Raw genomic sequence first — 23,794 nt, forward strand, 5'->3', positions numbered from 1 at the left:
AATGGTTCTGGGAAAACTGAACAGCTATATGTAGAAGAATGAAACTCGACCATTCTCTTACATTGTACACAAAGATAAACTCAAAATGGATAAAAGACCTCAACGTGAGACAGGAATCCATCAGAATCCTAGAGGAGAACATAGGCAGCAATCTCTTTGATATCAGCCACAGCAACTTCTTTCCAGATATGTCTCCAAAGGCAAAGGAAACAAAAGCAAAGATGAACTTTTGGGACTTCATCAAGATCAACAGCTTCTGCACAGCAAAGGAAACAGTCAACAAAAGAAAGAGGCCCACGGAATGGAAACGATATTTGCAAATGACAGTACAGACAAAAGGTTGATATCCAGGATCTATAAAGAACTCCTCAAACTCAGCACACACAAAACAGACAATCATATCAAAAATGGGCAGAAGATATGAACAGACACTTCTCCAATGAAGACATACAAATGGCTATCAGACACATGAAAAAATGTTCGTCATCACTAGCCATCAGGGAGATTCAAATTAAAACCACATTGAGATACCACCTTACACCAGTTAGAATGGCCAAAATTAGCAAGACAGGAAACAACATGTGTTGGAGAGGATGTGGAGAAAGGGGAACCCTCTTATGCTGTTGGTGGGAATGCAAGTTGGTGCAGCCACTTTGGAGAACAGTGTGGAGATTCCTCAAGAAATTAAAAATGAGCTTCCCTATGACCCTGCCATTGCACTACTGGGTATTTACCCCAAAGATACAGATGTAGTGAAAAGAAGGGCCATCTGTACCCCAATGTTTATAGCAGCAATAGCCATGGTCGCCAAACTGTGGAAAGAACCAAGATGCCCGTCAATGGATGAATGGATAAGGACGATGTGGTCCATATACACTATGGAGTATTATGCCTCCATCAGAAAGGATGAATACCCAACTTTTGTAGCCACATGGACGGGACTGGAAGAGATTTTGCTGAATGAAATAAGTCAAGCAGAGAGAGTCAATTATCATATGGTTTCACTTATTTGTGGAGCATAACAAATAGCATGGAGGACAAGGGGAGATGGAGAGGAGAAGGGAGTTGAGGGAAATTGGAAGGGGAGGTGAACCATGAGACACTATGGACTCTGAAAAACAATCTGAGGGTTTTGAAGGGGTGGGAGGTGGGAGGTTGGGGGAACCAGGTGGTGGGTATTAGAGAGGGCATGGATTGCATGGAGCACTGTGTGTGGTGCAAAAACAATGAATACTGTTATGCTGAAAAGAAATTTAAAAAAAATACTGAACAGGAGTAGTCTTCAGGGCACTTCACATGTATCTATCTGCAGAACTGTAGAACATGTCTCCATGGAACTTAATTCCTTCAAGGACTACAAACCAAAGAACGGCCAATTTGGCCCAATAGTCCCATTTCTTAACATTATTTTGTAGCATTCATCAAGATGTATTACAAACCCTAACAATTTAGGATCAATAGAGTGCCTTTTTAAATGCATTCATACTGAGTCTTAGAATCAACTCCGTTTTAGCAACTAGTAAGTTACACCAACAAACTTAAGATTAGGGCTATACAATTTTAGAAAATGTCACCACTATCTTTGTAAAATAATGATATGTTCCCCATTGCATAATAATAGGTGGTTATCAGCCTTTCTTTTTTATCCTGTCTCAGTCATTTAGTTGAATCCAACCAGCACCCTCCAGAGAAATTCATGGTCTGTCACCTTACCCATTGGTGTCTAGATTTATGGATATTTTAGCAGTCCTTCATTTTCACATCACTAGGCGACTCTTCTAAGTTTAAAAAAAAAAAAGACTTCACCTGAACATTCAGACAAGTATCCTACTACAAAGTCCATTTTCCTTCTATAATTCCACTTTCTTTTCATTTATATTAAAGAAACACACAGCCTGAGACCTAATGTATTATACCTTCACATTACTAAATGTAACACACAAAACATTACACATTATTATTCTACACATGGCCAAGAAATTTTAGTATTCACAGGATTATGGTAATTAAGTCTTCCTTCACTTTGGGTGATGTGACACTTGCTTGACTATAATGTCAATCCACTTAAAGTCTGTGTAAACATTATCTGAGTCACTCTGCATTACATTTCCAACTGTGAGCAAAATTACAAGGTCAGAGTGGACAAGAATGTAGGTAGTCCCAAGGAAACTTCACGTAAATGACTTGCTCAAGGTTTAAACTGGGTTTTCAATAATAGCCATACTATATTATAGTATTATTATTTAGATACCATCCATGGCAAAACACATGGGGATTCTTGGAGACCGAGACAAAGATAAAAATGCCCATTATTTTGATGTTTTGTAGATGAAAGATAAATGTTGCTTGCCAAGGGTTTGTTTAGGCTAACAAAAGTGTAGTTCTCCATTAAAAAAAGAAGGAATATAAAAAATAAAACTAAAAAATAAATAAGAAGGAATATTACATAGAAAAACTGCAAATTATTTTGTAAATAAAGATACATTGTCATCTCAAATATAAAGAGCACTTTTTAGAAACACAGATAATAAAGGCAATATAGCAATGCTTATATTTCCACCTTTCTGGGTTTTTTAAAGATTTTATTTATTTATTTGGGAGAGAGAAAGAGCTTTCACTGGGGAACATGAGCAGAGGGAGGGGCAGAGAAAGTAACAGACACCCCCTTGAGCAGGGAGCCCAGAACCCTGGGATCATGACCTGAGCTGAAGGCAGACACTTAACTGATCAAGCCACCCAAGCATCCTCCCAATTTTTTTTTAAATAAATACTCGGCAGCCGTAAAACTTATTTGCTTAAAGTAATGATTTTTCAATAGTTGTGTTAGCCACCTAGTGTATTATGTCCAAAAAGTCCTGTTGTGAAAATGCTCTGACTTATAAAACTAGCTTAAAGTCTTTATGATATCTTATGTTTTAATTGACTTATTTAGTGTTTATTGAAAAAGTTGGATAACCTAATTAAATCTCCACATAGGATAGGTAGGATCTAGGCATTTTGGCACAAGTTTCTCTGAACTTGTGGAAGTAACAGAGAAAGCAAAATAGTGGTTTTTCAGGGTATGCTTAAACTATAAAATGGGGTGTCAGTTAGCAAAAATAGCAATGGACGTTCTTAAATAGGAGTCTCACAGTCAGTTCACAAATAGGCTAAAGTAAGTAAAGTAACCCTCAAAAGCAACATATGTGGGATTCTCCAGGCTTATTGTCACATTTGAACAATGAGGCACACATGTGTGAATTGTATTAATCTGGAGATCATCTGAACAAAGTGTATGAACCATAGTTTTCTTGTAATATCTGATTTGAAACACTGTAGGAAGTCAGTTCACTTCCCAGGAATGCCATTATCAAAAAGTTTTTCCCAGGATTGCTTACAGAGAAGTCCCTAAAAATGTCATCATAAGAGATTAACTGATTTAGATTTTGTTTGCCAGAATTGTCACCTTCCACAAGTAGGAGCTTCACTAAAAACATAACTATATTCATTCATAGATTTCTTTTTAAAAGTAATTTAATAGGTATTCTGTGATAGAGATAAGATATACTTGTATGTGTAAATGTGTGATGATACTTGAGTGTGTTTGTGTAGTACATTGGCAATTCTTGAAGTTTAAGTAGAATCAGTTTCAACTAACTATCTTTTTTTTTACATTGTATTTATAAGTTGATCAGAGAGAGAGAACACAAGCAGGCGGAGCAGAAGGTAGAGGAAGAAGCATGCTCCCCTTTGAGCAAGGAGCCTGATGTGGGACTCAATCCCAGGACCCTGGGATCCTGACCTGAGCTGAAGGCAGATGCTTAACTGACTGAACTACGCAGGAGTCTCCCAACTTGCTACCTTTTATAATTTAATCTCTTACAGTATTAGACAGGTTTCTAACTGGACATTCTTTCCAGGACATGTGGAATCTAAGAAACTCCAAAAGCTCTTTGTTAAACTCCAGGGTACAGATCCAGCTCATTCTAATAAAAAAAATCTCTCAAACACAAAATCCAATTAGTTACCCTCCATCCAAAAAGAAGCACAGAATATACGGAATAGTCAATCTGAGTCCTCCCTCTAAGTAGCTATGTACAGGACCATAAAAGAATTCTTGGAATCAAATCTTAGGTGAGTTGAAAATATTGAAGACCCTCTTCTCTGAATCTGAAATGTATGTAAAAAGAACTTGAGAAGAAACACAAAACCATAATAAATTGTAGTTGGACTTTCATTGTATTTCAGCATTTGTAATGTGATGATTCAGAATGAGAAACATTGAAGATTAACTCAAGATGGTGTGTGACTAGTGTCTAGTCATAGTGCTGAGATCCTGCTCCAATCTTCTATCCTACATCCCACTTCCAACTGCCCTTCAATTAAGAGAAACACAAAGACAAATAGGATAAATAAGATAAATATGATCTTAACTATGACAGAGAGTGTTATAACACTTCACAAATTGATAAAATTCAATTTTATCTTTATGTTTTATGAACAATAAGTAAATTATAGCTTCAGGAAAAAGGGAACATATGCATTATAGATCAAAGGTTATACTATGTCTTTAAGAGGCTGTTTAGTCTAACACCCTAATTTTACAGATATGGCAACTGAGGTCCCAAGCCACAGAGTTATTTTCAGTGTTGTTTTAAGTCCATGGAGTTCTGACTCTTTCCAGAGCTCTTCCTGCTATACCACACTCTATCAAATGAGCCGTTATGGGAAAGTTCTTTGTAACCTAGAAAACACTTCACAAATTTTAAATAGTATTTTAGTCATATCTGAACTGCATATGTTTTAAAATGAAGAATAAAGACACAAATAGTTTCAGTAAGCATTGTTATGTGTCTTAAGTGATCAGAATTAGTGTTTCATCTCTGGATATAATCATGAAAGAGAATCAATAAAAAGAATTCTTTTTTCTTCAGAGAAATTTTTTCTTAAAAATATCTACCACAGGGGTGTCTGGGTGACTCAGTCAGTTAAGCGTCTGCCTTCAGCTCAGGTCATGATCTTGGGGTCCTGTGATAGGGCCTTGAGTCAGGCTCCTTGCTCAGCAGGGAGTCTGCTTTTCCCTTTCTCCGTCTGCCCCTCCCCCACACTTGTTCCCTCTCTCTCTTTTTCTCTCTTTCTTGCTCAAATAGATAAATAAAATCTTTAAAAATAATTCTACTACATTGGTAAAATGTGGGGAAATAGGAGTTATTGTTTAACACTAATGGGAGTGTAAGTCAGAACAATTTTGGAGAGCAATTCAGCAATAACTATTAAAGTTGAAGGTGTGCATAGCCCACAACTCAATGATTTTACTTCTAGGTTTATTCCCCAGAGAAATTCTCCCACAAGGGGACAAGAAAATATGATGTCCATTTACAACACTGTATGTAATAACAAAAAATTAGGGAAAAAACCTAAATGTCTATCAATATAGTAAAGAATAATCAAACTGTGGTATAATCAAAATGCAATTAAATAGTAGAATGGATGATTAAAATATAAATGAACTAGATCAGCATGTATCAACATAGATAAATCTAAAAAACATAATGTAAGAACAGTGATTACAAAAGGATAGTATAGTACCAAACCATTTAGGTACATTTTAAAAACAAAACAAAAAAAACCTAACACTGCATATTGTTTGTGCATAAATACACATACGATAAAAAAAACACAGAGCGAAAATTCACACAAATTTTAAAACAGTAGTTAACTCTAATGAAGGGTGGAGGAGAAAGGAGATTAGTGTTAGTTATATCAATAATGCTTTACAGATACATATTTTTTAAATAATGAGCTCTGAATGAAATGTAATGTAGCAAAATGTAGACTTCGTTATTGGTCCACAAATGTCTCTCTTTATTTCTTGCTCTTTCCATTTGAGCTATTTTATAATCAAACTTGCTAATTTATTACACAATCAAAATGATGCTACCAAAATTGATTTCAGAATAAGAATGTCATTTTCCAGTAAATCAGAATACACACACACACACACACACACACACACACACATACATACATGTGTCCATATGTCCATATAAAATCTATTGATCTAATGTATATGATCTTTGTAATCAGACTGCCTTGATTCAAATGCTGGCTCTGGTATTTGTAGGTTTTGTGGCCTCAGATAAGTCATTTAACCTTCTCTGTGCTTCAATACCATCTTCTGTAAAATAAGGATCACAATAATAGCATTTAGGGGCGCTTGGGTGGCTCTGTGGGTTAAGCCTCTGCCTTCGGCTCGGCTCATGATATCAGGGTCCTGGGATCGAGCCCCATATCAGGCTCTCTGCTCAGTGGGGAGCCTGCTTCCCCCTCTCTCTCTGCCTGCCTCTCTGCCTACGTGTGATCTCTCTCTGTCAAATAAATAAATAAAATCTTAAAAAAAAATAATAGCATCTACCTTATAGGGTTGTTATGAAGATTAAATGAACTAAATAACCTGGGATATAATGTCTGAAAAATGTTAGATATTATTATGTTCTGGCAAAAATAAGAATAGCAGTTGTTGATCAAAATTTTTCCTGAATTACATTATTTATATGCCTATACTGGTTAAATGTATCAACTAATCATTCATCTCTTAAATTCTCTACCTCGAGGACTAACCAATTAACTAAGAATTTCCAGTTGTTAGAGTTTTTAGGCAACAGATTTAATTAATTAGTATATTTAAACATGGTTCATCCCTATCACACTACAGATTACTTGTGGTCAAAACTACCTGGTGATCCAAAAAGGGGAGCACTGTCTACCCAAATTTTATTTAGGTAAACATCACCTGTTTTGCACATTGTCATATATATTGATCAGTTGTCCAATAATTTCTCATCTTTCATATATGTCTGTGTTAAATCTGCAACTAGAATAGTTTGTTGACCAATGGGAGGTTTTTTTTTAAAGTTAGTACTTGAGATTGTGCATTCTTTTCCTTCTCTTTCTTTTTTCACTTTTCCCTTCTTTTAAAAGTCCTCTTCTCATCAGAAAGGACAATGTTAACTGACCACCCTTTTTTTTAAAGATTTATTTATTTATTTGGCAGAAAGAGAGCACAAGCAAGAGGAGCAGCAGACAGAGGAAGAGGGAGAAGCATGTTCCCGGCTGAGCAGGGAGCCTCATGTGGGGTTCAATCCCAGAATCCTGGGATCATGACCTAAGTTGAAGGCAGGTGTTTAACTGAGCCATGCAGGCTCAGACTAAGGATTTATGGTGCAGATCGTAGGGACCTTTAAAGCAATGAAGTGGTTTTTTTCTTTCTTTTTTTTTTTTCCTAGAAAGTTTGGAATTTAATTCTTTCCTTTTTAGACAAATACACTTTTGGATTGCCGGTAATGAAAGGGGCATACAAATGTTAAAAGCACTGTAGCACAGCAGATTATGTGCTAAGATCCAGGGCAAGACAGACAAACAAGTGAAGTCTCAGACCAATCAAACAGCTACCTCAAACAAAATTTTCAGAAGACAAACTTTTGTTTTATTTTTGCCAATGGCAATCAAAAGTTCAAATGAAGTTTTGTTGTGTTAACTACTTACATTTCTTTTATTTCTTTAACCATTTGTAAAAATCAAGGAATTTTACTAGAAGAAATTGGGAATTTGATGAAAGGCAGGTCAACTTAAAATTAAATGAACACATGCTATGTATATGGCGTTTTTCCTATTAAAGCACCAGGAATTGGGCTTTAAATAGAAGTCTTAATTATGTTATGTGACAGAACCTATATTTAAATGCTCTCTTTGGACATGGCAGTAATGATCTTTTATGCTCCATTTCATTGATAAATAGGAAAGCAGAAAATTCATAATTTTATCTTAATTTTCCAAGCAAGTTAAGGGAAAACTATCTTGGCTATTTCCATGTAGTAAGGAAAAATCATGAAGCACATAATCACAATTTTGAGTATCAGGAAAATTATTACAAACATTCTACTTATTTTTAATTCACTTTACATGAATTTTCCATCGGATACATTTATAATATACTGTGATTTTTTTTAAATTCCAATTCCTAGAGTACTTACAATTTAAGACAGAGATCGCTGGAAGAGATTATGCTGAGTGAAATAAGTCAAGGAGAGAGAGTCAAGTATCATATGGTTTCACTTACTTGTGGAGCATAAGGAATAACATGAAGGACATTGGGAGATGGAGCGGAGAAGTGAGTTGGGGGAAATTGGAGAGGGAGACAAACCATGAGAGACTGTGGACTTTGAGAAACAAACTGAGGGTTTTGGAGTAGAAGGGGACAGGGGATTGGGTGAGCCTGGTGTAGGTACTACGGAGGACACATACTGCAGGGAGCACTGGGTGTGGTACATAAACAATGCATGCTAGAACACAGAAAAGAAATAAAATAAAATGGAAAAATAAATAAAATAAGATAAAATAATAGAGATCGCAAACTGGCAGCCCATGGGCTAGATCCAGACCACAGATGATTTTGTTTAGCCTGCATAGTGTTTCTTTCTTTTTCTTTTGTTTTGTTTTTGTTGTTGTTGTTGTTTTTGTTTCTGTTTTTGCTTTTTGAGTTGGTAACCAACATTTAAGAATTAGGGAATTTCGTGGCGCCTGCGTGGCTCAGTTGTTAAGCTTCTGCCTTTGGCTCAGGTCATGATCCCAGGGTTCTGGAATGGAGCCCCACGTCAGGCACCCTACTCAGCAGGAAGCCTGATTCTCCCTTTCCCACTCCCCCTGCTTGTGTTCACTCTCTCCCTGTGTCTCTGTCAAAAAATAAATAAAATCTTAAAGAAAAAAGAATTAGGGAATTTCATATAAAAATCTGCATTACTGGCTTGTCTTAAAAACTCAGAGTTTATCAGTATTGGGCCTACATTCCCACATGGTGGCAATCAGCTACACTGAGTAACAGCTGACACCTTTAAAAAGAATACATACTCTCCAGGTCACCCACCGCTCCCTGTTGCTTATGGCCTTTCATTTACATTACCAGCCTTGTGTCAGTAGGCATTAGAGTTTGCTACTCTCCTGTTTTCTGTAGTTTATGTGAATGAATCAGTGCATATACTTTTAAGAACATTTCATGATTTTTCTCAGATTACAGCAAATATAAAAATTCATTGCATACATATGTACACATGTAATGTGTGTTCTAATTTATCTAAAATAAATCTATACAGTTATAATCTACTATTATAATTAATTAAATGAAGAGAACATTGCATTAATTTGTATGTCATTTAACCAGGAAAATCAAATTAAAATGAAAGTCATTGCCAATGTCTGAATTCAATTGCATTCATTTAAAATTTTTTAAAAAACATTTACTTTCAATATCCCAAACCTAAACTCAAAACTCAAACCATGTAAACTTTTTCAGTTATAATCATTCATTAATGAAATCTAATGGGTTCTTGTCTCCCCCTAGCACTAAAGTTACAGTATAATAGAAAGTTTGGCACTTAAGAAGGCACAACCACTGCTTCAGGTCACTTGGGTATTATTTAGTGTGCATGATATTTAAAAGTAATATCTAGTATAGGAAATGTTCTGGATATTACAAACATCATCATGGTGGTTTTTAGTTTCTACACTGAAAATTCATATGGTGTGGTCCCCATCTCTTCCATAATCTTATGTTATTTTTGTTGTAGAAAAATATGGATAAAATATATTATCAAGGGCAGCCCTGAGTAAATAGGAAAAAAGTCACCAAAGGGTGATTTAATCTGAGAAGGGTATATGGAAGAGAAGAGGGGTACTATTGGCCAGCAATATCAAATATACTTTTGTACTTTATTACCATGGGTTGCTCTCCTTTTCCCTTGCTTCTCTGAGTTAGTCCATTATTTTCCTCATTACAACCTAAAAGGTATAAAGCCTAGAGCAATATGGTATTGCAATTCAACTAAAATTGTCATAGATAATTTTTGTCATAGATAATTTTAAGAAGTTTCAAGCATAAATCTTCTTAGACTTCCAAATTTAAAAAAAATGTATTTTTAGAAAAAAAATAGTTTTGAATATTTTAGAACTACTAGCATGCATACAAAATATATCCATGCCTAACGCTTAGAACAACTCCACAAAATTAGATGGCCTATGTTTTTTCCTTTATTGCTATAGCACACTTAATAACCTGTGCTGCCCTGCAAAAGTGAATGTACCTTCCTAAGCACTCCGAAGTTATGCAGTGAGTGAATCACCTTCTTGTTATTTTACATAGGTGTCATGTTTTTTGTGTCCGTGACACTTACTCGACCCACATGAACTTTGCAGACTTTCCCTAGCTTCTGCCTTAGTTCCCAGGAAAGGAGTTGTTCCCTGTGGGTGGAAATTACCTCTCTACTGCATGAACCTAGGATCTATTCCCAGTTAATAGATATGAATGGTTACCGTCAATAACGAAACTGTGGATACCAAATTAACTAGTGCCCACAAATGGATAGATAGGGTCCAATTAGCTATTTGGATTTCATTTTTCTTATTATTAACTAAGGATAAAGAAAGATTCAACATTTGCTCTGAAAATTTTAAATGGCTCTACTTTCGTACCTTAATAAGTACAGTACAGGGAACAAAATTACTGAAGTTGGGCTGAATCTGTACAGGCTCCAGGACATTCCCAGGAAGTTTATTTAAAAAAAAAAAACATAAATACCTGTTAACAGCTTGTTTTCTTGTCATTTGCCTCTTCCTTCTAAAAGGAGAGTACAGCAAAAAATAAATAAATAAAACTGGTTAATTGATATTTCTGGTTAGTAAGCTTCCAATTAATCAAGGTTTTATTATATTTCACAAAAAATCTTCTTCAATTCTTCAAGAATTTTAGATAGGTTACACACAATGAAACACCAGCAGGGAAGAGCACAAAGAAGGAAAGAAAGCCTGAATTGTTATTAGATAGTGTTTTAAATATATGGACAATACTATTGTATTTCTGGTCTAATCCCCACTAAGTAAAGAATAATCTGAAATGTCATGTGATTTAGGGCTTTGCCATATATGAAGGCAAAGAAATAAGGTTATAGATTTCTGTTCAAAAAAAAAAGTGGCCTTGGGTCATAACAATTCCTAAAAAAGATTCAGCAGTATTTGTCTTCTTCCTTTCTCTCAAGAGCCTTCTTCCCATCCTAATGGGTATTCCAATATATTTAGGAGGAAAAAAAATCCTAGGACAGGATTCTGTCAGATTACAGCAAATATAAAAATGGATTCTGTCCTAGGATTTTTTTTCCATTTTCTATTTGGCCAACAGGATGATTAAAGTAAGCCAATATCACTGCTATGCCTTAATTTTCTAAACATGGAGCTATTAATCACACAGCTCATTATATACTTATTTCTGGAACAATAATGAACTATCTTACATCCTTCCCAAAAGGGTTACACACACACACACACACACACACACACACACGAGTCATACGCACACCACACAAAATAAATACTTAAAAATGAGATTAATAAAAACCCACAAAATTTTTTCCTCCCCTACCTCCCAAACCTCCCACTCTGCCTCTCAAATTCCTCCTATCAGGGAGATCATATGATAATTGTCTTTCTCTGATTGACTTATTTCCCTCTCTCACAAAACAAACTGAGGGTTGCTAGAGGGAGTGGGGGTATGGAGAGGGTGTTTGGTTATGGACATTGGGGACTGTATGTGATATGGTGAGTGCTGCAAAGTGTGTAAGCCTGATGATTCACAAACCTGTACCCCCGGGGCAAATATGTTAATAAAAATAATTTAAAAAATTTAAAAACCCACAAAATTATCTTAATCAACAAAACAAACATTATTTCCAATAGCACAGTATTTCCTAGTGAAGAACAATGAAATCTAAATTAACATACTGCTTTTGGGGAAGTTGGCAGAGTAGGAGGATCCTTGTCCCCTACTTGTCACTTCATCCTGTGATTACACCCAAAAAACATCCGCATCAGAGTTAATAAACCAGAAAATGAGTGAAGACTGGCAGAATAGACTCTCCAGAGCAAAATGTAAAGAATCCACCTCAAAGAGGGTAAAAAGGTAGAGATAAGGTCAGGAGCCAAATTGACCCACAGGATTGTTCATGGGTGGGAAGGATACCTTGAGTGAGGAAAAGAGAGGAACAGACCCTATACCAAGTACCACAGGCATTAGGAACCCACACTGAGAAGAGCAATCCCCATAATATTTGGCTTTGAAAACCAGCAGAACCTGTTTTGTGAGTTCTTACAATCAGTGAGGCTTATCATCTGGAACTTTAAAATTCAGCAACTCCACTCTGGGAGAGCCAGAGGGTGACTGGAACCTTAGTCTCTGCCCTTAGACAGTACTATAAACAGACCCACTGAAAAGTAGCATTAGAAACACAGTTTTAAAAATGTCTGGGGTATACAGGAAAAATATTTATTTACTAATCTCAGAGCATGTGCTGGGGAGGGATCTTTTGAAGACTCCTAGAATGAAAGAGCTGGTAGGTGTCATTTCCCTCCACTTCCCCAGAGCCTATGTACCCAGACAACTGTGGGAACAGGTGCAGGATGAACACTCTCCACAAAGTTTGCCTGATCCCTGTCTTCTACAGACCATCCACTCCATCCCAGACTGGGCAGTTTTCCCAGGGTGGCTGCAGGTCTCCTCCTTCAGTGGAATGGCATAGACCTTGCTGGCACTATGTGCCCCACTGCACATTCCCCCTTGGACACGCCCCTTCCAACATGCCCTTGGCAGGAGACCATCCAAAGGACTGCCACAAGCCTGGCAGAGTGAAGCAAACCTGACAGAGTTCAAAACCACTCCAAAGGGACTCCTGCCCCATGGAAAGAAGAAGATAATCACAAATACCATTCTGACTGAAAATTCAGTAGTGGGCTGGGGAGCACACATCTGGTCTGACTGAAGGACCTGCCCATCAATGACAGTTTCTCAGGGGACAAGACAGGGAGAGCACCCTGCAGTTTGGTGCTGCCACAGCTCTGGTAAATACCTGGTCTGATTAAACTCAAGCCTAAGGCGGCCCAGACTTGGTCCCTAACAACAAAGGGACCAAACACTTACCCTGAGACAAAGAGAGCCACTGCAGACAACTGTGATAAAGGCAAAACAGGGCACGTGCAACAAAGATAGAAGACATGCCTGAAGTGCCAGGTTATGGTGAACAAGGAACATTGTATTGCAGGCACCACAGGACCTCTTCTTCATATGGCCACTTTCAAGAGGAGACATAGCTGACTTTCCTAACACATAGAAACAGACACAGAGAGTTAGACAAAAGGAAGAGACAAATATGACAGGAAAAGGGGGAAAAATCACAGCAAGAGAACTAAATGAAACAAAGACAAGTAACATGCCTGATAGAGAATTTAAAGTAATGGTCATAAAGAGATACTCACTGGACTTGAAAAAAGAGAGTCTTAGTGAGACCCTTCACAAAAAGATAGAAAACACACACACACACACACACACACACACAATCAGAAATGAAGAACTCTGCTGCTCTCCTTGCTTGTGCCCTCTCTGTTAAACAAACAAACAAACAAATAAATAAAATGAAGAAATGAAGAACTCAATAACTGAAATTTAAATACACTGGAATAAAGACTAGACTAGAGGAAGCAGAACAGAGCAGAAATATTGAGGACAGAGTAAAGGAAAGTAATCAAGCAGAATGTGAGAGAGAAAAATAATAATAACAAATGAAAATAGACTTAGGGAACTCAATTACACGATAAAGTACAAAAAGATGACCATTATACGGATCCCAGAAAGAGAAGAGAGAGAAAAGGGGACAGAAAATATATTTGAAATAATAAGTGAAAATGTCCAGAATATGGGCAGGGAACAGAAATCCAGATATAGGAGACACAGAGAGTTCCCAATAAAATCAACCCAAGGAGGTCCACACCAAGATGCACACTTATTAAAGTGGCAAAATGTGGTGATAAGAAAGAATTTTGAAAGTAGAGAGAAAAAAAACATCACATTCAAGGGAAACTCCATAAGACTATCAGTTTTGTTTTGTTTTGTTTTTAGCAGACACTGCAGGCTTAAAAGGCATGTCATGATATATTCAAAATGCTGAAAGAAAACAAAACCTGCAACCAAGAATACCCTATCCAGTAAAACTATCACTCAGAATAGAGGAAGAGACAAAGAGTTTCTCAGACAAAAGGTAAAGGAATTCATCACCACTAAACCAGCCTTCAAGAAATGTTGAAGAGGACTCTGAGTGGAAAGGAAACCTCTGGGGAGGAAGGAGTGGAAAGTAAGAGTAATAAAAGTAGGAAGCACAAAAGCACTAAAATTAATTATAGCTATAAAAATCAGGCAAAGAATTCACAAAATAAAAGGATATAAAGTATGACACTATCTAAAATGTTCAGGGAAGAGGAGAAAAAATGTAATGTTTTTAGAATGGGTTCAAACTTAAGCAACCACCAACTTAATATAGACTGCTATATGCATGAGATGTTATTATATACAAGCCTAATGGTAACCACAAATCAAAAACTGGTAATAAATAAAAAATAAAGGGAAAGGAATACAAATATCACACACACACACACACACACACACACACACACAGAGCCAGCAACTCATGAGAAAAGAGTAAGAGGAGGAAGAGAGAAAAACCACAAGTAACAAAGTAGCAATAAATACATACCCATCCATAATGACTTTGAAAGTTAATTGACTGTATGCACCATCCAAAAGACATAAGGTAAATGGATAAAAAAGCAACACCCATTTATGTGCTGCCAAGAAGAGACTCATTTCAGACTTAAAGACATATGCAGTTTGCAAGTGAAAGGATGGAACATTTATCATGCAAATGAAAGTGAAAGGAAAGTGAGGGTAATAATGCTTATATCAGACAAAACAGACTTTAAAACACAGACTTTAACAAGACAAAGAAGGACACTACATAATCATAAAGAGAAGAGTTCAACAGAAGATATAACAGTTGTATTTTTGATCCAACATGTGAGCACCAAAATACATAAGGCAGCTGATAACAAACATAAAGGGAGTAATTGATTATAATACAATAAAAAGGTATCTTAATGGCCCACTTACATCAATGGACAGATTATCCAAGAAAATCAAAAAGGAAACAGTAGCTTTGAATGATACATTGAACCAAATGGATCTAACAAATATATTCAGAACATTCCATCCCAAAACAGTAGAATACACATTCTTTTCAAGTGCACATGGGACATTTTCCAAAAAAGATCACAAAACAAGTCTCAACAGATTAAAAAGACCAAAGTCACATTAGGCATCTTTTCCAATGACAATGCTATGAAACTAGAAATCAACCACAAGAAAAAACCTGGAAAGAACACAAATACATGGAGGTTAAATAACATACTACTAAATGATGAATGGGTCAACCAAGAAATCAAAGAAAAATGAAAAATATATGGAAAGAAATGGAAATGAAAACACAATGGTCAGAATAATTCCAGATGCAGCAAAAATGATTCTAAGAGGAAGTTTCTACCAATATAAACCTGTGTCAAAACACAAGAAAAATCTTGGGGCACCTGGATGGCTCAATGGGTTAAGCCTCTGCCTTTGGCTCAGGTGTTGATATCAGGGTCCTGGGATTGAGCCCCACATCGGGCTTTCTGCTCAGCAGGGAGCCTGCTTCCCCCTCTCTCTTTGCCTGACTCTCTGCCTACTTGTTATCTCTCTCTCTCTCTCTCTCTCTGTCAAATAAATAAATAAAATCCTAAAAAAAGAAAATCAAGAAAAATCTCAAAGAATCTAACCTTATACCTAAGGAAACAAGAAGAACAAACAACAACCAAAATGAGTAAAAAGAAAGAAAAAATAAATGGAGCAGAAATAAAAGAAATAGAAACAAAAATCATAGAATAGATCATTGGAACCAGGAGCTGGTTCGTTAAGAAGATCAACAAAGTGGATAAACCTTTAGTCAGACTCATCAGGGGATAAAAGTGGGGGGCTCAAATAAAACCAGAAATGGAAACAAAGGGGGAGAAATAACAATCAACACCACAGAAACACAAAGGATCATAATATTATGAAAAATTATATGCTAACAAATTGGACAACCTAAAAGAAACAAATTCCTAAAATATATGAGCTTCCAAAACTGAATCAGGAAAAAAATAGAAAATTTGAATAGACAACTATTAGTAATGAAATTGAATTGGTAATCAAAAAACTCTCAACAAATACAAGTCCAGAACCAGATGGCTTCACAGGTGAATTCTACCAAACATATAAAGAAACGTCAATACCTAGTCTTTTCTAATCTTCCAAAACACAGAAAAGGAAGAAAGATTCCAAATTCATTCTATGAGGCCACCATTACTCTGATACCAAAACCAGATAGAGAGAACTGTAGGCTAATATTTCCAATGGACTTAGATGCAGAAATCCTGAGAAAAATGTTAGCAAGCCAAGTCTGATAATACATTTTAAAAAATCATTTACTTCGATCAAGTGGAATTTGTTCCTGGGATACAAAGTTTGTTCAATATTCATGAATCAATATGATGTATCACATCAATAAAAGGAAATAAAAAAACAACTTTGACACTTCAATAAATGCAGAAAAAAAGTATTTCAAATCCATTCATGATAAAAATACCCAACAAAATAGGTTTAGAGCAAACATATCTCAATGTAATAAAGGCCTTATATGAAAAAGCTGCAGCTAACATCATACACAATGGTGAAAAACTGAGAGCCTTTCCCCTAAAGTCAGGAACAAGACAAGTATGTCCATTCTCATCACTTTTATTCAACATAGTGCTGGAAGTCCTAACCACATCAATCAAACAACAAAAAAGAAATAAAGGGCATTGAAATCAACAAGGCAGAAGTAAAACTCATTATTTGCAGATATCATGATACCATATATAGAAAACCCTAAAGATTCCACCAAAGAAACTACTAGAACTGATAAATGAATTCAGTAAGGCTGCAAGATACAAAATGAATATACTGAAATACATTGCATTTCTGTACACTAATAATGAAGTAGCAGAAAGAGAAATTAAGAAAACAATCTTATTTATATTTTCACCAAAAAGAATAAAATACCAAGGAATTAAACTTAATCAAGAAGGTGAAAGACCTGTACACTGAAAACTAAAACACTGGTGAAAGAAATTGATGATGACAAAAATGGAAAGATATCCCATGAGCATGAATTAGGAGAACAAATATTATTAAAATGTCTATACTTCCCAATCAAGCTACAGATTTAATACAATCCCTATCAAAATATGAACAAAATTACTCACAGAACTAGAACAATCCTAAAATTTGTATAGAACCAAAAAAGACCCTGAATAGCCAAAACAATTTGAAAAAGAAGAACAAGACTGGAAATACCACAATCCCAGATTTCAAGATATACTACAAAGCTGTAGTAATCAAAATGGTATGGTACTGGCACAAAAAGAGACACATACATCAACAGAACAAGATAGAGAGCTCAGAAGTAAACCCATGGTTATGTGGACAATTAATCTTTGACAAAGGATGCAAGAACATACAATGGAAAAAGGCAAATTGTGGTGGCAAAACTGGACAGCATCATGCAAAAGAATGTAACTGAACCACTTTCTTATACCACAAAATAAACTCAAAATGTATGAAAGACCTCAATGGGAGAACTGAAACCATAAAAATCCTAGAAGAGAGCACAGGCTACAAATTCCCTGACACTGGTCATAGCAACATTTTTTCTAGATATGTCTCCTGAGGTGAAGGAAACAAAAGCAAAAACAAACTATTGAGACTACATCAAAATAAAAAGCTTCTGCACAGCAAAAGAAACATTGAACAAAACTAAAAAGCAACCTACAAAATGGGAGAAGTTATTTGCAAATGACATATCCAATAAAGGGTTAGTATCCAAAAGATACAAAGAACTTATAAAACTCAACACCCAAAAACAAATAATCCAAATAAAAAATGGACAGAAGACATGAAAGACATTTCTCCAAAGAAGCATCCAGATGGCCAACAGACACATGAGAAGATGCTCAAAATCACTCATCATCAGGGAAATGAAAATTAAAACCACCACGAGATATCATCTCATACCTGTCAGAAGGGCTAAAATCAACAACACAATAAAATACAGGTGTTGGTGAGGATGTAGAGAAATGAGAACACTTCTGTTGGTGAGAATGAAAACCGGTGCAGCCACTGTGGAAAACAGTATGCAGGTTCCTCAAAAAATTAAAAATAGAGGGATGCCTGGTTGACTCAGTCAGTTAAGCATCTGCCTTCAGCTCAGGTCATGATCCCAGGGTCCTGGGATCCAGCCCTGCATTGGGCTCCTTGTGCAGAGAAGAGCCTACTTCCTTCTCTACCTGATGTTCCCCCTGCTTGTGGGATCTCTTTCTCTCTCTCCCTTTCTCTCTGATAAATACATAAATAAAATATTTTAAAAAAATAGAATTACCATATGATCCAGCAATTCCACTGCTTGGCATTTATCCAAAGAATACAAAAACACTAACTCAAAAAGATATATGCACCCCTATGTATATTGCAGCATTATTTACAATAACCAAATTATGGAAGCAACCCTAGTGTCCATCTATTGATGGATAAAGAAGATAAGGTATATGTAGATATTGGAATAGTACTCAGTCATGAAAGAGAATAAAAGAGAAAGAGAATAAAATCTTGCCATTTGCAACAACATGGATGGGTCTAGATGATATAATGCTTAGTGAAATAAGTCAATCAGTGAAAGACAAATACCATATGACTTCATTCATATGTGGAATTTTAGAAAAAAATAAAGAAAAAAGAGGGAAAAAAAAACCAAAACTTCACAAACAGATGGTTACCAAAGGGGAGGTAGGTGGGGGAATGAGTGAAATAGTTGAAGAGGTTTAAGAGTACACTTATCCTGGGGCACCTGGGTGGCTCAGTGGGCTAAAGCCTCTGCCTTTGGCTCAGGGCCTGATCTCAGGGTCTTGGGATCCAGCCCCGCTATTGGGCTTTCTACTCAGCAGGGAGCCTGCTTCCCTTCCTCTCTCTATGCCTGCCTCTTTGCCTGCTTGTGATCTCTGTCTGTCAAATAAATAAATAAAAATGTTTAAATAAAGAAGAGTACACTTATCCTGATGAGCCCTGAATAACGTAGAGAATGGTTGGATCACTATATTATACACTTGAATCTAATATAACACTCCATGTTAAGTGTACTGGAATTAAAATTAAAAATGAAAAAAGTACATAAAAGATAAAACAACACACTTAAAAAATCTATAAGGACTTTAATTTGGTTCTTTTGAGCTCTAGTGCACTTTTTAGTAGTACAGAAACAGGAACCTCTCTAAAATGCCCACAACAGATACATATGGTTTGTTCATCACCCCTCTGTAATCTCTTGCAGTAGCATTTTTTTAAGTCTCCTTTTAGAAAGTCAGTCAGGGAAAGACAAATACCATATGATTTCACTCATATGTGGAATCTAAGAAACAGAACAAATGAACAAACAAAAAAAGAGACAAAGAGATTCTTATCTAAGAGAATAAACAGATGGTTACCAGAGGACAGGTGGGTGGGACAACGGCTGATAGGTGAAAGGGATTAAGAGTATTCTTATTATAATGAGTACTGACTATAGAATTGTTGAATCACTATATAGTACACCTGAAACGAATATAACACTGTATGTTAATTTTATTGGAATTAAAAAAATTAAACTGAAAAATGTCTCTTTTTTTTGCTGTTTGCTTGTTTTGAAAGGCAACTACTTTTCTGCTCAAAGGTCTGTAGAAAGATTTCTAAATAAACCATAAATGCAAACATGTATCTGGGGTTGCTAGGAAAAGGGAGGCAGGAGTGAAAGAAGGTGAAACTTTTTTCACCTCTTCTTATGTTCTTCAGCTTGACTGATAGAACCATTTTGCTTTATAGTTCATTCACACAAACGGTTTTAAAATGACACTTTCTTTTTTTTTGAGAGAGAGAGATAGAGGGCAAAGGGAGGGACAGAGAGAGAAGGAGAGAGAGGATCTCCAGCAGGTCCACGCCCAGCATGGAGCATGTCATGGGACTTGATCTCATGACCCTGAGATCATAACCGGACCCAAAATCAAGAGTTGGATGCTTAATCAATGGAGCCACCCAGGCACTCCAAAATGACATTTTCTTTTTTTTTTTTAAGATTTTATTTATTTGACAGAGGGAGAGAGATCACAAGTAGGCAGAGAGGCAGGCAGAGAGAGAGGAGGAAGCAGGCTCCTTGCCGAGCAGAGAGCCCGACGTGGGGCTCGATCCCAGGACTCTGGGATCATGACCTGAGCTGAAGGCAGAGGCTTAACCCACTGAGCCACCCAGGAGCCCCAAAATGACATTTTCTTAAGGTAAAATATACTCATGCATACAAAGTCAATGGTAAAGTGTACTTTCTTAATTCAATGGGCTGCATAATTTGGACTAGAGGACTTATATTTCCTTTTTACCAGAGATTCCCCCTTTTTTCTATATGTAGAAAACTTTCTGAACTCAAGAGAACTTTTTTGGTTATTATCATATATATAAGTATACTAAGTCAAAAAAAAATCACTTAAATCTTCTGTGACTCGAGATACATAGATTAAGTTTAGACTTTTAAATTACCAAATACTAAAACATTCTTTTTAGAATTATCTGACAAATATATAAATGTCCATGAATTAACTGTTCTTTTATTAAGAATATAAAGCTTTCTTGGAAATTAGGAGTTTACTTGACCTTAAAAATTGTTTCATGGGGCATTTGGGTGCCTCAGTCATTAAGCATCTGCCTTCAGCTCAGGTCATCAAGCCCGGCATTGGACTCTCTGCTCAGCGAGAAGCCTGCTTTTCCCTCTCCCACTCCACCTGCTTGTGTTCCCTCTCTCACTGTATCTCTCTCTGTCATTTAAATAAATAAAAAATCTTTAAAAAAATAAAATTTGGGGCTCCTGGGCAGCTCAGTGGGTTAAGCCTCTGCTTTCCGTTAAGGTCATGATCTCAGGGTCCTGGGATTGAGCCCTACATTGGGCTCACTGCTCAGCAGGGAGCCTGCTTCCCCCTCTCTCTCTGTGTGCCTTTCTGCCTACTTGTGATCTCTCTCTCTGTCAAATAAATAAAACCTTTTTTAAACAATAAAAAACTAAAAATAAAGAAAATAAAATTTTAAAAAAATTCTTTCATTTGACTTGTCAAGTGTAAGAACATATTTTACAATACTACCTAACACTAGTTATGGCTCTAGGACTTTAGGGTCTACAAGTTAAACTCACATAATTTATTTTTAACATTCAAAATAAAATGTGATTTCTATACTTCTGAATTTGTTCATTCTGTGTGTCCATTAATTTATTTTAGATTTCCTTATACTTTGACAAGTAATTAACATTTTGGAAAACTTCGCTGAACAAGCAGGTGATGCTACAAATATTATCAGATCAGTATAAATAGTTCTCATCTGTGTTTCCTGGAGTTGGCCTAGAATGTTTCCTATCCCCTTCTAATATCTCTTAGCCTCTTGAAATTATCTTTTTGCTTCCTCTCCTCACTTCTAAGTCTTGCTGTAAAATTTAAACCATGAATAAAGGGCCTGAAATTCCCTAGAACTTATCTTTGTGGCTGAAATATGCATATGATCATATTCTTGTGAAAATACTGACAAAATGGGGCTACACATGTTCAAGAACACTGGGCCAGATACTATACTCAATATGTCACTACCGCCAATAGAATTATTACCAACCAAATTTCCACAACATATGGTGATAAGTAGTAAGGATCTCTACACAGCTTACCAGCTTCAATCATCATCAATGTTGCACAGCATTAGAACACCAATTTTCCTGACTACAGAAAGACTCTCCCCCACATAGAAGCTATAACTAGATGTTGAGTCTGCACTGGCTTAGACCCAAGAATTAAACAAATGAAAAAAGGCTATGTTTTGGATTTGTCAGGATCATTTTTACCCCGTACTACTGATAAATACATTTTCATACTTTGAGTCTTCTAACGTGTAGTGTGTGGATGCAAGGCAATAAAGTTAATGGCAGTGACTGTTACCCAGTACCCCTCTCTGATTGAAGTTAGTTTAGTAAAGAATCAGAGATACGGAATTCTTACTTTTGAAACCGAAACTTAGACCACAGAATCACATTTATCAATTGAGAAACAGCATACAATACACATGACAAGAGGCAACAAAATATCACAAAGTGAGAACACCAGCTAACTCATTCTGACTCATAGAATAACTGATTCTAACTCATAGAATCATTGGATTTAGGTTTTTTAGTCATTTTGAAGATAAATTGAAAATTCGCTATCAAATACCACTAGTAAGGCCTATCTCTGATGTGAGAGTAACTAAATAAAGTGCTATATTCACTAATACTCAAATAGGGAAAATTACTTAGAGTCTGAGAAAGAAACTGAGGGTTTCAGAGGGGAGGGGGTTGGGTGGTTGGGTGAGCCTGGTGGCGGGTATTATGGAGGGCACGTATTGCATGGAGCACTGGGTGTGGTGCATAAACAATGAATTTTGGAACACTGAAAAGAAATAGAATAAAATAAAATGAAAAAAAAAAAAGAGCGTTTTACAGATATGGTCATCCTTTGAGATGATCTACTCCAGTGGTTTTGAAACTGGACTCTAAAGAAAAGTCAAGTGCTGGTGGTTAGTAGAAGGAAAGATAAGAGGGAGCCATTCCTTTTCATCCCTTCAATTAGTAGTGAAGCCCTTCTTTTCCCTACATGATATATTGGGAGTCTGAACTGTTATACTTTACTACCCACCACCACCACCACTTGACAGCTTAGAAAATTAGCCCCTGAGATTTTCAATTTTTTGGCCAACATTATGTAGAAAATTAGTGTCAGAAATCTCCCAACTCCTAATTCAAGATACTGCCCCTGAATTCATCACCCTGCTTCCCCTATATATTAGTGAACAACTTTTTGAACTCAACCCCAAATATTATAATATCTGTTTTATTCTCATGGGAACATAATAAAATTGACAAATGTGCTATACATTTAGATAGTAGAAGAGATAAGACAAGATCTGTGCCCCTTGATCTCTAAGCAAGTGCTTTTTCTATACCACACTACTTTTAAAGCAAAGCCTGCAAACTGAAAAACCAAGGCTGCCAAATGTATTTTGTTTGGTCTGCCCAGAGCTATGAAAATTTGAGAAATTTATATAAAATCTGAATTTCCAGCAGACTCTGTAAAAAAAAATCTTCTGAAAGATCTGGTCCCACATATTTACTGGCTCATCACAATTATATGAAGTAGAGAAGCAATGGCTACCCACAGACAGAATATGCCCTCTTCTGTCCCCTGCATAATTGTGGTCCCACAATGTCCTATGATCTTACATGTGGCCCTCTTAATTAATATATGTTATCTCCCTGGTTCCAGTAGGAATTTGAGTTTTATGACCACTATTTTTTTAAAAGATTTTATTTATTTATTTGACAGAGATCACAAGTAGGCAGAGAGGCAGGCAGAGAGAGAGGGAAGGAAGCAGGCTCCCCGCTGGGCAGAGAGCCCAATGTGGGGCTTGATCCCAGGAACCCGGGATCATAACCTGAGCCGAAGGCTTTGACCCACTGAGCCACCAGATGCCCCTTATGGCCACTATTTTAAAGTTTGTAGATATAATTGACTTCAAACATCACTCAATTTCCTCATAGAAAATATGAGATATCTGGAAACTTCCATACTTGTGTACACTATTGATTGAGGGTACACTAAAAGTGCTAGATTGTTTATCTACTGAGAGTCATATGTACTTTCTTTAATTAGGAAAGACAAGCCTTCAATCCTTGAAGTAGAACCATTTTAC

General features: G+C 36.4%; 1 protein-coding gene across 1 annotated transcript in view; it reads right to left on the bottom strand.

Annotated features, from left to right (window-relative positions):
• The window catches only part of DACH2 (dachshund family transcription factor 2), an 842,698-nt gene that overhangs the window by 606,147 nt on the left and 212,757 nt on the right, over positions 1 to 23,794 (bottom strand). The window contains exon 2 of the mRNA XM_032881812.1: positions 10,610 to 10,648. Within this exon, the coding sequence (XP_032737703.1) occupies positions 10,610 to 10,648 (39 nt within the window). The remainder of the gene's footprint in view (positions 1 to 10,609; positions 10,649 to 23,794) is intronic.

Source organism: Lontra canadensis, unplaced genomic scaffold, assembly GCF_010015895.1.
Source record: "Lontra canadensis isolate GAN:19392208 unplaced genomic scaffold, GSC_riverotter_1.0 scaffold77, whole genome shotgun sequence".
NCBI classification, from domain to species: Eukaryota; Metazoa; Chordata; class Mammalia; order Carnivora; family Mustelidae; genus Lontra; species Lontra canadensis.